At 39.8% G+C, this 14,399-nt stretch overlaps 1 protein-coding gene across 4 annotated transcripts in view; it reads right to left on the bottom strand.

The window, feature by feature from the left end:
* Window positions 1–14,399, bottom strand: part of Ercc6l2 (ERCC excision repair 6 like 2) — an 88,463-nt gene that overhangs the window by 27,440 nt on the left and 46,624 nt on the right. For 3 of the 4 annotated variants that reach the window (XM_005371635.3, XM_026778266.1, XM_026778267.1), the window contains 4 exons: window positions 13,520–13,672; window positions 12,053–12,133; window positions 9,084–10,191; window positions 2,302–2,456 (listed from right to left, as the gene is read on the bottom strand). In XM_005371635.3, coding sequence (XP_005371692.1) covers window positions 2,302–2,456; window positions 9,084–10,191; window positions 12,053–12,133; window positions 13,520–13,672 — 1,497 coding nt within the window. The remainder of the gene's footprint in view (window positions 1–2,301; window positions 2,457–9,083; window positions 10,192–12,052; window positions 12,134–13,519; window positions 13,673–14,399) is intronic. The other variant, XR_003376752.1, reaches the window with a different exon arrangement.

Genomic DNA, 14,399 nt, shown 5'->3' with positions numbered 1-14,399 from the left:
AAAGAATGAGATTATGTTCCCTGCAGGAAAATGGGTCGAAGGGGATTCTTACTGAATGCAGCACAATAAGCCTGACCGAGAGACAAACACTACATGTTTTCTCTCGTACAGAGACTCTAAATAAATAAGTAAAATAAAAATGTAAATACACAATATGGAGGTAGGGAAGGGATGTGCAACCAGAGGATGTTGTCTAAAAAGGAGAGGGGTAGGAAAAACACAAAAGGGTAACGGGAGGGCAAAAAACAGTATCTGCTTCCTTTCAAAAGAAAAACCTAAATTTGCATATTAAACTGGGTCCTTTTAAAACCCATCATTACATTTACTCTATGGATACTGTAGGAGGATGGGCTCTTCCCTAGCTCATTTAACAGCCTCTCCCACCCCACGAAAAGATTCCAGGTGAAGAGCTAGGGAGATGGGTCAGTGAAGTCCCTGAGGAGCAAGGGATCTCCAGAGCCCACGAGGAGCCTGAGACTTGTGTCTGCAATTACGGTGCCTGGGAAAAAGAGAGGAGATAGAAATAAACAGCCAGCCAGTCTAGCGGGATCCATGAACTTCAGGCTCAGAGAGACCCTATCTCAAAACCAAGATGGAGAGAGACGGAAGAAGGCACTTCATGTAGAGCTCTGGCCTCTATCCACACATGCACACAAGTACACCACACATGCACACATACACACACACACAAATCTCAGATGACAAACTGCTTTCAAATTATATGCTATGAGAAGCTTTGATTCTCCTAAGACTGGTATTTTTTTGTTTCTGTAGTCTTCGTCTGCCCCATGTTCAATGTTAAAGCATTTGGAGTATAACCCCTCTTTTTTTGGCATGTGAATTCACTCCATTACACTCAGCCCAACATGGTGGTTTGTGTCTGTTCAGCATCTGCTCAACAAGATCATTCAAACTCGAGCTGAGACAACACCGGTTGTCTCCTCTGTCAGACCCACTGGGAATCTCACACTGTCTTGTCGATAAGATGTCTATGTAGAACACGCTGACCACGTGCTGCAGTCTACCCTGCTTCCAGTCTGTTCACATTTCCCTGGTCGTGAGTTTCACTTTACACTCTCAATTTACTGTTAAGACAATCTGAATCAAATTAAGACAGTTGGAAGGTTCAGAGAGATTTCCCCCAGCTTCACTCTTAAAGGCAACACTACATTATATCACTGTTACATGCAACATGCACTTTTAACTCTGACCTATAAAACGAGAAACAGTAGGCTTTTAGATGAATACAATAACAAAAACATTTTTAAAAATCTTTGATGAAAATGACCATGTATAAACAAAAAAAATACAACCATGTAAGTCTTTATTTCCATGCAGCAGTAATCTTAAGCAGGAAAATCCAGGCTTTATTACTTTAACATTATGAAAATCCTTCATAGAAGTCTGTATGAGGCTAGATTTTTGTGTCTGTGTCTTTTAGATGGGGAAGAAAACCTGAAGAAACCTAATCATATCCATAGGAGCAGAAGTAGTTGGGGTTATGATTTAATTTGTGTAACTCTTCAGGTTGTTTTGAATTTGGGGACATAGGAATATTTTTTAAAAAGGGATAACTATTAGTCAACTCAGTTTTACTGGTCATTTTAATTTACAGATGTCATTTAATTTGTCCTTTTGCTGTGATAAAATACCAAGATAAAGGCAACTTATAAAAGAAAAAGAGTTTATTAAGAGTTTAGAGTTTCAGAGGGTTAGAATCTGTGACCATCACGGCAGGGAGCCTGGCGTGAGGCAGGAAGGCAGACAGGCATGTGCTGGAGCAGTAGCTGAGAATTCATATCTTGATCCATAAGCAGAAGGTAGAGAGAATACTCTGGGAAGCCTGCCCACAGTGACACACCTCCAGCAAGACTATACCCCTTAATCCTTCTCAAAGAGTTCCACCAACCAGGGCCCAAATATTCAAACGTGAGTCTATGGGGCCCGTTCTCATTCAAGCCACCACACAATCCCAACATCTTCTGTGACTGTAACTATTACAATGCTATATGGCTTTTCCACACTTAGTTCTATGTCTCCTAATAGAATCAGCGGCTACTTCTGAGGTCATAAAAAGAACCCTATTAGCTGGGTGGTGGTGGCGCATGCCTTTAATCCCAGCACTTGGGAGGCAGAGGCAAGCGGATCTCTGTGAGTTCAAGGCCAACCTGGTCTATAGGAGCTAGTTCCAGGACAGGCTCCAAAGCTACAGAGAAACCCTGTCTTGAAAAACAAAAACATCAAAAAGGACCCTACTGAGAAACTTTTGTGAAAAGTGAAATAAAAACTAAATTTTCTTACCTTAGAACCGCAAACAGCTACATTAGCAGGAAGCTGGGAAAACTGTTTCAACTCAAATACATCACGTGTTGCCCAATGGCTCATGTGATTTTCAGCTCTGCTTGATCCAATCACATTCTGATTTGAGTGGATATATGCCACTTCCTGAACACCACCTAAGGAGGCAAACATGTTTATTACATGGTTAATCACTATGATGCAATACGGCTCTAATTATCCACAGCACACTAAGAACAGGATATACCTGCTTTGTTACTCCCTCTATTTTTGAAACCTTCTTGCTATGCAGCTAGGTTAGTTTCAAACCCGTGATTCTTCTGTCTTAGCCTCCTAGTTATGCTTCCTTCCTTTCTTCTCTCCCTCCCTCCCTTTCTTTCTTTATAAGATAGCACCTTACTTAGTAGCCCTGGCTGACCTGGAACTCACTATGTAGACCAGGCTGGTCTCAAACTCATAGTCAGCCTGGCTCTTACTCCCCATTGCTAAGATTAAAGGTGTGCACCACCACATCTGGCTATCCTTGCTGTATTTTAAAATTATTATTATCTTTGTGCTTCCTTGAGATAAGAGCTTACTCTGCAGCTCAGGATGGCTTAGAACTCTTGGTAATTCTCCTCTCTAAGGCTCCTGAATATTGTTGAAATTACAGGTATAAGCAACTATGCTTTAATGGCTTGCTTTATTTTTAATGTTTAAAAGATCACGTTATTATCACAACATTTTAAAAAGTAAACGGAGGCCAGGAGATGGTGGCACACACCTTTAATCCCAGCACTTGGGAGGCAGAGGCAGGCGGATCTCTGTGAGTTCGAGACCAGCCTGGTCTACAGAGCTAGTTCCAGGACAGGCTCCAAAGCCACAGAGAAACCCTGTCTCGAAAAACTAAAAAAATAAAAAATAAAAAAAATAAATAAAAAAAAATAAAATAAAAAGTAAACGGAAAAAGGAATTCAAATATGTTGAATCAGGTTAACCTGGAAATGACTTTCTACTGTTATCAATATGAGAATTGCTGAAATTAAGTAAGAATTTTTAAATTTAAATCTGAAATGGAGATTTTTGTCATTGAGAATCATGGTTAATGGTCCTGTATAGATTTTTCTTCCTTGCTAATTTCAAACTGTTCTTGCACATTTAAGGAGCTGCTCTAGGTTTATCTGCTCGTCTAAGAAAGCCCTGATGGCAGTGATGGACGAGAGCATGGGGTTTATGACCAGAAAGTTGTGTTTGGTTGGTGGTGCTCGGCTTTATTGTTTGTATTTTGTCTTTTTTTGTACACATGCCCAGAGAATGTCAAGATGAGAGCTTTTTAGGAAATGAAAAAAAATTTTAACTCATAGCTTTTTATCTGAAAGAAGTCTTAAAAGTGGCTGTATTTTTTTTATTGCTTTGCTTCTAGGCTCTAATAATTTATTTTGAAATTACAGCCATAAAAAAGGAGGCTGGAAGTAAGGCCTGTAAAAATTTCCTCAAACAGCCCTGGCAATGAACCTCAGCTGTGACCTCAACACTCTGCTGGTTTAGCCCTGAACTCTCCAGCAATCACCAAGCACAAACCACTAGACACTGCGCCATCATGTAATTAAAAGTTTCCAGGAAAACATCTCTAGGTGACACAAAATACCACTAACTACAACTGCTGACACCTGCTGTTAAAAACCTCACGTGATCATTTCTAAAAGCGTTTGTAACAAATCCTTAGCCCTCTAATTTCACTGGAGTAAACAATCCAATCAAAGTCCTGTGCTGGGTTAGTAATGGGACCAGGATGCACAGATATAATGGGGATACTTTAAATGGGTCTTATCCATAAGAGAAAGCCTAATGCAGAGGTAAATAAAAGTTAACAAGCTGCATGTAGCACCTTATTTCATCTTTCTTCACATGACTTATGGGGAATAAGACAGACACTCATAAAGCAATGCTAACTCATAACCACTAAGTAGATTCTGAACAAAGGTTGTTCATTCCCTCTGAATCCCCAAGTGAAATCAAAAAGCAACTAGACAACAAAAGTAGACACCTATGGACCACATGAAAACAAAATTAGATGACAGGGCACTTCCATGATCCCTAAATTACAATCAAGTAGAGGCAATCTGCCAATGGCAAAACTATGGTTCTCAACCTATGGGGTCACAACCCCTTGGGGGATTGTCAAATGACCCTTTCACAGGGGTCGTCTAAGACCACCAGAAAACACAGGTATTTACATTATGATTTGTAACAGTAACAAAATTACAGTTATGACATGGCAATGAAAATAATGCTATGGTTGGAGGTCACCACAACGAGAATCCGCACTAAGAGGCGGCAGTGTGAGGAAGGCTGAGAATCACTGCTGTACACTACTGACATCTGCATTATGGAAGAAGGGAGGTGTAGCATGTGACAGACCTAAGAACAGGTGATCCCAGGATAGCCAACAGGCATTTGTTGGGAGGCACAAAGGGTCACCCAGAGGGAAGGTGTTCTGCTCACTAGGACTGAAGGGATCAGAAGTCTTACAGTAAGAAGGCCTCAGGAGAATTACCAAGCTAACTATATAATAAAAATTGCCAGACTGGCCCACTTACTGGTGCTCCTGCCCAGCCAGGGCCCAGCAAAGAGAAGCAACATGGGGAGGTGATCAGTGTGTGTAGGAAAGCAGGATTCAGCACTAAGTAGGGGAATAATTTCCCCTAAAATAAGATCGAAAGAATTATCTGGGTTAAATCCCAAAAATTATAAGCAAAGAAAGAGCAAGCAACAGAGTAATATTCCTGTCAGAAATGACCGGCTCACAAAACAGACATGTCAAAACTAGGTAAATGATAGACTCACAAAAAAAGACTGATGTCAGAACACTTTAAGACCATGAAAGAAGTCACAAAGTAACAATATAAATCAGCCCAGGTGGTGGTGGTGCACACCTTTAATCACAGCATTCACGAGGCAGAGGCAGGCAGATCTCTGTTCTATAGCCAGAGTGAGTTCCAGGACAGCCAGAGTTACAGAGAGAAATCTTCTATTGAACGCCTGCCCCACCCCAAAAATATAAATCATAATTATAATAATTTAGAAATGAGAGGTGGAATGTCTCAGAAAGACTTAGACATTAAGAAAATGTCCTCTGTAACTTCTGGAGGCATCAGTATTCCTGATTTCATTCATGTTCTACTATAGAGCTCTAGTAATAAAAACAGCTTGGTAGCAGCATAAAAACAGACACATGGATCAATGGAATCGAATTGAAGACCCTGACATCAATCCACAGATCTATGATCACATGATTTTTGACAAAGAAGCCAAAACTGTACAATGGAAAAAAGAAAGCATCTTCAACAAATGGTGTCATAACTGGATGTTGGCAAGTAGAAGAATGCAAATAGATCCGTATCTACCGCCATGCACAAAACTCAAGTACAAGTGGATCAAAGACCTCAACATAAACCTAGTTACAATGAACCTGATAGAAGAGAAAGTGGGAATAGCCTTGAATACATCGGCACAGGAGACCACTTCCTAAATATAGCACTAGTAGCACAGACACTGAGAGCAACAATCAATAAAAAGGACCTCCTGAAACTGAAAAGCTTCTGTAAGACAAAGGACATGGTCAGTAAGACAAAATGGCAGCCTACAGAACGGGAAAAGATCTTCACCAACTCCACATCTGAAAGATGGCTGATCTCCAAAATATATAAAGAACTCAAGAAACTAGACATCAAAATACCAATAATCCAATTAAAAAATGCGATACAGATCTAAATAGAGAATTCTCAACAGAAGAATCTTAATGGCCGAATGACATTTAAGGAATTGCTCAACATCCTTAGCCATCAGGGAAATGCAAATTAAAATGACTCTGAGATACCATCTTATACCTGTTGGAATGGCCAAGATCAAAAACACTGATGGCAGCTTATGTTAGAGAAGATGTGGGGTAAGGGGACTACTCCTCCACTTCTGGTGGGAGTTCAAACTTGTATGGCCACCTTGGAAATCAGTATGGCAATTTCTCAAAAAATTGGGAATCAATCCACCTCAAAACCCAGCATCACCACTCTTGGGCATATACCCAAAAGATGCTCAATCATACAAGAACACTAGCTCAACTATGTTCATAGCAGCATTATTCATAATAGGCAGAACCTTGAAACAACCTAGATGCCCCCAATCCAAAGAATAGATATGGAAAATGTGGTGTATTTATATAATAGGTTATTACTCAGTGGTAAAAAATAAGGATATCATGAAATTTGCAGGCAAATGGAACTAGAAAAAAAATCATCCTGAGTGAGGTAACCCAGACCCAGAAAGACAAACATGGTATGCACTCACTCATAAGTCGATACTAGATGTAAAGCAAGGGATAACCAAATCAGAATCCCCAGCTCCAGAGAAGACAGGTAACAAGGAGGATCCTAAGGGGGACGCACGGATTGCCCTGGGAAAAGGAAATAGATGAGATCTCCTGTGTAAATGGAGGTGGTGGTGGAGTGGGTAGAAGGAAGGGGAAGGGGGAGAACATGAGGGAACTGGATGGCCCAGTTGGGGGGAGGGATAGAGTGGGAAGAGTAATGAAAGAAATATCTTGATAGCGGGAACCATTATGGGGTTAGAAAGATACCTGGTCCTAGGGAAATTCCCAGGAATCCACAAGGATGACCCCAGCTCAGATTCCTAGCAATAGTGGAAAAGGTATCTGAACTGGCCTTCCCCTGTAATCAGATTAGTGAATACCTTAACTGTCATATTAGAGCCTTCATCCATTAACAGATGGAAGCAGATGCAGAGATCCACAACCAAGCACCAGGCCAAACTCTGGAGTCCAGTTGAAGAGAGGGAGGAGGGATTATATGAGCAAGGCAGGTCAAGATCATGATCGAGATAGCAATAGAGACAGCTGACCCAAGCTCATGGGAGTTCATGAACTTTAAACCAACAGCTGGGAAGCCTGCATGGAACCAAATTAGGCTCCCTGTATGTGGGTGACAGTGCTGTGGCTTGGATTAGGATCTATCTCTAGTGTATGAGCTGGCTTTTTGGAGCTCACTCCCTATGGTGAATGCTTTGATCAGCCTTAATGAAGGGGGGAGGGGCTTGGCCCTGCCTCAACTTAATGTGTCAGGCTTTTTTGACTCCCCAGGGGAAGCCTTACCCTTTCTGAGGAGTGGATTTGGGGTGGGGGTGAGGGGTTGAGAGGAGGGAAGAGCAGGAGGAGCAGAGGGAACTGTGGTTGGTATATAAAATAAATAAAAATTAGAAATAAAAAAATAGTTAAAAATAAAAACAAAAAGAAAATGTCATTTGTAAGTGAAGACTAATCTAGAAGAAACATTAAGAGGAAATAGATAATGACAAAAACCCAAACAAGTGAAAAGATAAAAATGATTTAAGAGATGATCAATTCTCAAGAGCAGTGACAAAGACGGAACATCTGAACAAGTCACTGATGCAGCATGATGTTCCTAAAGAAAGACTGGGTGGAAACTACATCTGCACATGAGAACACTGACTCAGAGTAAACACCAAACACAGTCTGCTGAAACCACTGGACAGCAATGAAAAGAAAATAATATTGAAAATACTCAGCAAAATGTGAGCCAAGGACTTTATATCCAGCAAAACTGGCTTTCAGGGCACAAACCATTATCACATAAACTTCAGCAGAAAAAAAAAGTCCCTCTGCAACATGTCTTAAAAGGTTTACTAGAAAAGAAGGTCCAGATGATGCAAATGATTTAGAGACACTGACAGTAGGAGGACTGAAAGGGACCATGAAATTTCTAGTTACCTGTACACCACGAGGGAGTGAAACCAAAGGGGAAGAATATAGCCAAAGTCTCTGGCAGTTTAGACACAGTGTATCCACTGTAAAAGTGGAAAGAAATGGAACAGTTTGTCAAAAACAAACAAACAAACAAACAAAAAACTTAAACTAAAAATGTTTTTGTGATGCTCTGCTTCTGGGATACACCTCCAACCTTCACTGTGGTACCATGTCAATGCATTCCTTCACTATTGTGTAGTAGGACACAAAATAAATAAACAATTATGGGACATTATAACTAAATCAGTCTTTGTATGTGACCAGAATGATCAAGATGAAAGAAATAATATTCAAATATAATGGAGATGAGAGAGAACTTTCTAATTAAGTACCACTATAAATATGGAAGTATAAATATAGTTCATGAGGTATACTCACCACACATACAACTACATAAAATATATGTGTGTACATTCATACACAAATGAGTACATGTATAATATACATATCAAGATATATAATTACAAATACAGTACATAAATATAGATGCAAACATACAAATAATATGACCACTGAAATACTACACAGGTAAATCACAGGTAATACAGAGGTCGGTGAACATGTCTGACTGCTGAGAAAACTGAGCAAAATGCAGACTGGTGGAAACTCTGTAAGTAAATTACATGGTAATGAAAAGAAGATTCCTGCAGATTGAAGTGGACAAGACTGAACTACGCTACCATGTGACAAAACTTAACAATATACTAAGGAGTTTACGAATCAAAATAACTGGTTCTATGGCACAGAGAAGCTGTGCTGAGGGTGGGCCACACGGAGGGGCATCACAGGGAGACAGCAAACTCTCCATCCTCCTGTAGGCGGCCTTTCCTTTACCTCCACTTCATTATTTCTTCATTATCCTGAATTATTGCCTCAATGCAGCATCCTGACTTTAGGATTATTTTACAGCTGGCTGAATACTCTCTCTTAGAATATGACTGAAAAAGTTATTTAGAGAAATGGTTACCTAATATTTTATCCACTGAGTCACTCATTTGCTCTGGACCGACAACTCTTTCATTTAAAAAGCTTGCTGGCTTCCTTGATATAAAAGTGTTGTTTTTCTTATCCGGGCCAGGTAGCTTGGAGAACAAACTGATTTTATCTTTTAGTTCAGAGGAACTCCGACGGCTGACAGATACATTGTCATCAGAGGATGAGAAGTCGTCAATGACCTGAGAGCTACAGTCCCCATCTGCGTGCACTTGTTCTGCCTCCTTTGCTCTTCCAGGACACTGATAAGGCTCCCTTTTGTTTGCCTTTTTTCTCTTAAACTTTAGGGAAGTAGTAGCTCTTTGCTTTCTTATTCTTGCCTTGGGGAACATGTCGATGTCATCAGATTCGTCGCTAATATCATCTGTATCTTTTCTTTTCCTAACAAGTTTCAAGGTCATGTTCTTAGTACTCAAGGATTTTGAAACGGGTCCATTTCCTTTGCCACTGTTCTGTCTACCAGCAACACAATTTCTTTTCACAGGGTTTTCTGCTTCAGAATCTTCAGATTCACCAAACAGCAGCTTAAAGCGTATACGGTTATTAGGGGCTTTCTGAGCTGGATACTGTGTGGGATAGATGACATCACTGTCTTCTGACTCTGTGTCATTTTGTCCCCTGACATGATGTCCATCTGTACTGTGATACTTTCTCTCATCATCAGATTGAGAAGAAACGTTCTGTTCTAAAGTCTTCTTACTTTTATCAAAACCACATTTTTCATTAGGATTTTGGATGTTCTCTGATTTCTGATGTTCTGATGTACAAACAGAGTCTCGAGTTTTGTGACAAGCAGCCTGTTTGGCTTCTGCTGACAGGCATGTGGGCTGCTCATCAGAACTTTCATCACTGGAGGCATCATTTCCATTGCCATCCTGGACTGACTTACAATTGGCCTCAAACAATTTAGAGAATCCACACTGCAGCAAAGTGAGCTGAGCTGAGGAGCCTACAGCTCTACTGGAGCCAGAGACTCTGTGTTCAGCCGTCTTTCCGAGGGAGCGGCCCACTGTCTCGTCATCACTGAAGTCACCGTAGAGCTCACAAACCTCTGTGGATTCTTGACAGTCAGGGTCTCCAGGCTACATAAAAAAGCAGTCAGAAACATCAGAAAACATGAGGGAAGGGTGGTGTGCAGTGGTGCATGTCTACAGCTAGAAAAGCAAAGGACTTGGGAAATACACAGGAGGATCAGGGGTTCAAGACCATCCTCTGTTGTGGGATTCTGATCCCTTTAGCCAATGGCTTTTGGGGATTATGAGTCCTAGGGCGAGACTTGTCTGCAGATGTGACAATTTATAAGCTTAGGGAGAGGATCTCGCTTTCTCTTGCTCTCATGCTCTCCTGGGTGGCCAGAGTGGAGTAGGCAGCTTGCTCTTCATCCCTGAATAGACTGGATGAAGACAGCTGATCAGTGGTGGCATCTACATCCCTCAGGATCAGTGAGCGTTTACCCCTATTTTATACCTAAATAAATTCTTGAGAACCCTTAACATACTCTTGCAGCTTCTTATAACAATCCTCCATTTCACCAGGAATTCAAGGCCAGTCTTGACTATATGAAACCCTGTCTCAAGAACAAAATTTGCTACAAATTTAAATTCAGTTCCCTTTCCATGATAACCCAAGTTAAGGATAACCTTCAGTTCCCTAAAATTAAGGCTTAATTTGTTAATATCTTCAGAAAGTAATTTGATACTTCTGCCAATATTTTATATTTGTGTTTATCTACATTAAAAAAAAATTGTCAGCCTGGGCCAGGAAGATGGCTCAGAGGGAGAGGCACCGTGACCAAGCTTAACAACCCGAGCCCGATCCAACTTGGTAGAATAGAAAATTTGTAAAGAAAAACAAGTCCCCCGAGTTCAAGGTCACTCAGTTCACATAAACTTAAATCTCAAAAGCAAACAAAACAAACAAAAACAAAAATAGCAACATAAAAATGTAGATAGAAGTTTCTGTCCTACCTGGTCCTGCAGCTGTTCAGTACCAAATAAACACACAGAGGCATCTATTAATTATAAACTGTTTCGCCTATTGCTCAGGCTTATCACTAACTAGCCCTTACAACTTATATTAACCCATAATTCTTATCTATGTTTAGCCATGTGGCTTGGTATGTTACTCAGTAAGGCATTTTCATCTTGCTTCCTCTATATCTGGCTGGTGACTGTGTCTGTGCCTTTTCTCTTCCCAGAACTCTCCTAGTCTGGTTGCCATACCTATACTTCCTGCCCAGCTACTGGTCAATCAGCGTTTTATTAAACCAATACGAGTGACCAATCTTTACAGTGTACAAGAGCATTATCCCACAGAATGTAAAAATCCTCCGTATATTTCTTTTATCTTATATCTAACACGGCCTCTGGTAACAACATAGGTTTCATGGCTATATGATGAGATCTTAAGATCACAACAGACTCAAACCAACACAATACTTGCTTTGATTTACTGAATATTTTGATACTTGGGTTTAATCTTAGATGCACATTGATGGTCATTTCTCTATTTAACTTGTTCTTCAGTTTTAAAAAAAAAATACATATCAGGCAGTGGTAGCGCATGCCTTTAATCCCAGCACACAGCATGCAGAGGCAGGCGGATCTCTGTGAATTCGAGGCCAGCCTGGTCTACAAGAGCTAGTTCCAGGACAGGATCCAAAGCAACACAGAGAAACCTTGTCTCGAAAAAAAAAAAACCCGAAAAAACAAAACAAACAAACAATATAGTCTGGTGTGGTCACTTACAGAAGGTGTTTAATTTGGGACTGCTCCTGGACTTGTTTATATGAATATTGAGCACCTTAAATAATTAATTTCATTCATCATCCTATGACTTTATGCCTCTGAGATTTTAGAAAACTTTCTATTTTTTGTGTACTGAAAAATGAAGGAAGAAGTAGAAGAAAAGACTATCACATGCCATGTTTTCTGGTTTACTCACTGTTTCTAGTTCCTGTGCTGAAAGTCCCCCTTTCAACCATGTCGTGGCTGTCATGATGCCAGCTTCCACTTGGCCTTCTCTCTATAATGTCCACAAGGGAGAATATAAACAGCTGTAAATACAGAGTGAAACAACCAGAAAGGTAACAGCAAAGGCAGGCTAAGTTTCACAAATAGACAACTAGTGGCTGTGCCCAGCTCCACTGCAAGCACTGCTGGGAAGCACAAGTGTCCATCTGCCCAGGAATCCGCCATCACAGCTGCTCTTTCATGTGTGAAGACGGAGCACAGGGCACCACCATCCAAGCATCACCAAGCTCTAGTTGTGTCAGCAGTGCATCCCCTATCATACCCACTACAGAACATCACTGGGCTGCTCAGCTACTCGGAGTCAGTCCACAGGTCTTCTAGCTTCCCCAGTGCTCGTCCTGAACAACTACTCAAGCATTCCATTTAACACGCACAGTACATATGTCCACCTGTATAAATGCCCTCCATCTCATCTCCATCAGGACAGAAATTGCTCAAAGACAGGGATTAATTTTTCTTGAACTTTATTTATGATGCTTACTAAATGAAATACAGTCAAGAATTTTACTACAAAGTCCCAGAAGCTAAGGGAAATAGCCTGGAGTTCTTGTTGGCTGTTTCTTCATCTATGTAAGAAGGAGATGGAAAAGGATGATATTCCAGGGCTTTATCATATCTACACTAATATCAGTTGAGAAAAAGGACAGTATTCTCAGTGTTCTGGTAAATTAACGAACTTAAGGAATTTTTAAAGCCATGTAAGTGTCTCATTTGAAGAATAAGAAACATCTGTAAGCTGAGCAGGAACATAGCTAAGAGTCTGAAATGTTGGTGTGGAATTTTTATTGGGAACAGAAAACAAAAATCTCTAAGAGACAAGAGAGTACATCTCAGGGAATATTTTGGAACTTCTAATCAAAACATGTTTTACAGTTTTGTTTATTTAGGAAAATCTTAATTTTTTAGCTCTCAATTTCAACAACCATTTTCAGAATAATAAACTCTTAAATTTGTCTGTCTGAAATGGCCAGGGAGGCTGTACTATCTCACGTGTGCATGGAATATATGGATGCGTATTATCTATAAATTTGTCTGTCTGAAATGGCCGTGGAGACTGCACTATCTCACGTGTGCATGGAATATATGGATGTGTATTATCTATAAATTTGTCTGTCTGAAATGGCCGTGGAGGCCGTACTATCTCATGTGTGGATGGAATATATGGATGTGTATTATCTATCAGCATCCATGAGAAAGCCTTGGCTTTGAGGTACAATTCAGTTCCCATTTCTTTAAAAGTAAACATACTAAACAAGCATTTATGCTAAGGAAAACAAAAAATTTCTCTGACAAGGAGACACCAATTGTATTTGAAAATTCCCAAATGATAAAACTGTACTGAAATCATCATTGAAGAGGTCACAGAACAGCTCCATACCTCCAGGATGTCTCTCGTAAGACATGACCCTTGGGACCTTAGTTTGAAGAGGTTGTGGACACCAAAGAGCTCTCCTCGATGTTCTTTTGACCCTTGTACTGCTTCAAAGTATCGCTTGGCATTTTCACTTCCAACCACCACACAGTGAAGTTGCTAGAACAGAAAAATAAAAGATATTTCTGAAATGTTTGCTCCAGCAGTATGTCAGAGTTTCCTGGCACTCCCTGCACACACACAGTTTTAGTTGGGTTGGCTGAATTGCCTTAAGGAGGAGATTTTGTTTCAATTTCCCTGCAGATGTTGCCATTATGGTGAAATAATGATCTGGCCACCTTGCTGAAGCAGGCATTTTATATTTCCTAGTTTATCTGTTTTTTAAATACTGAGTCAAGATTACATTATTATAAATGTTTTATTATAAATGTTTAATAATGAAATCTGACATCTGAGTAATTTTTTCTTCTTTTAAAATTACTACATTAAAAAGTATATTTAAGTCAAGTAAGCCTTTGCCTACCACAAGTGGCTTTTGCTCATGATGTTTATTATAGTAACACAAAGCAAACTAAAACAGCAAAATAGAATGAAGATTTTATTTTAACATTGCTATTAAATAGTCAAATATATAGTTAATGCCTTATCCTCCAGAAGAACCTATTTCTATGAAGATTTTTTAAAATTCTTATAATTTTTGATAACTTTCATATTAAATATTTCTTATAATATAAACAACTAATTATTAGCAGAATTGTTATATCACTTATGTTACAATCTAAAGTAACTACAGAATGAAGATTTTATTTTAACATTGCTATTAAATAGTCAAATATATAGTTAATGCCTTATCCTCCAGAAGAACCTATTTCTATGAAGATTTTTT

This window comes from Microtus ochrogaster, unplaced genomic scaffold (assembly GCF_000317375.1).
Source record: "Microtus ochrogaster isolate Prairie Vole_2 unplaced genomic scaffold, MicOch1.0 UNK118, whole genome shotgun sequence".
NCBI lineage: Eukaryota > Metazoa > Chordata > Mammalia > Rodentia > Cricetidae > Microtus > Microtus ochrogaster.
Note: the sequence above shows the minus strand (reverse complement) of the source record. Positions and strands in the feature narration are given on the sequence as shown.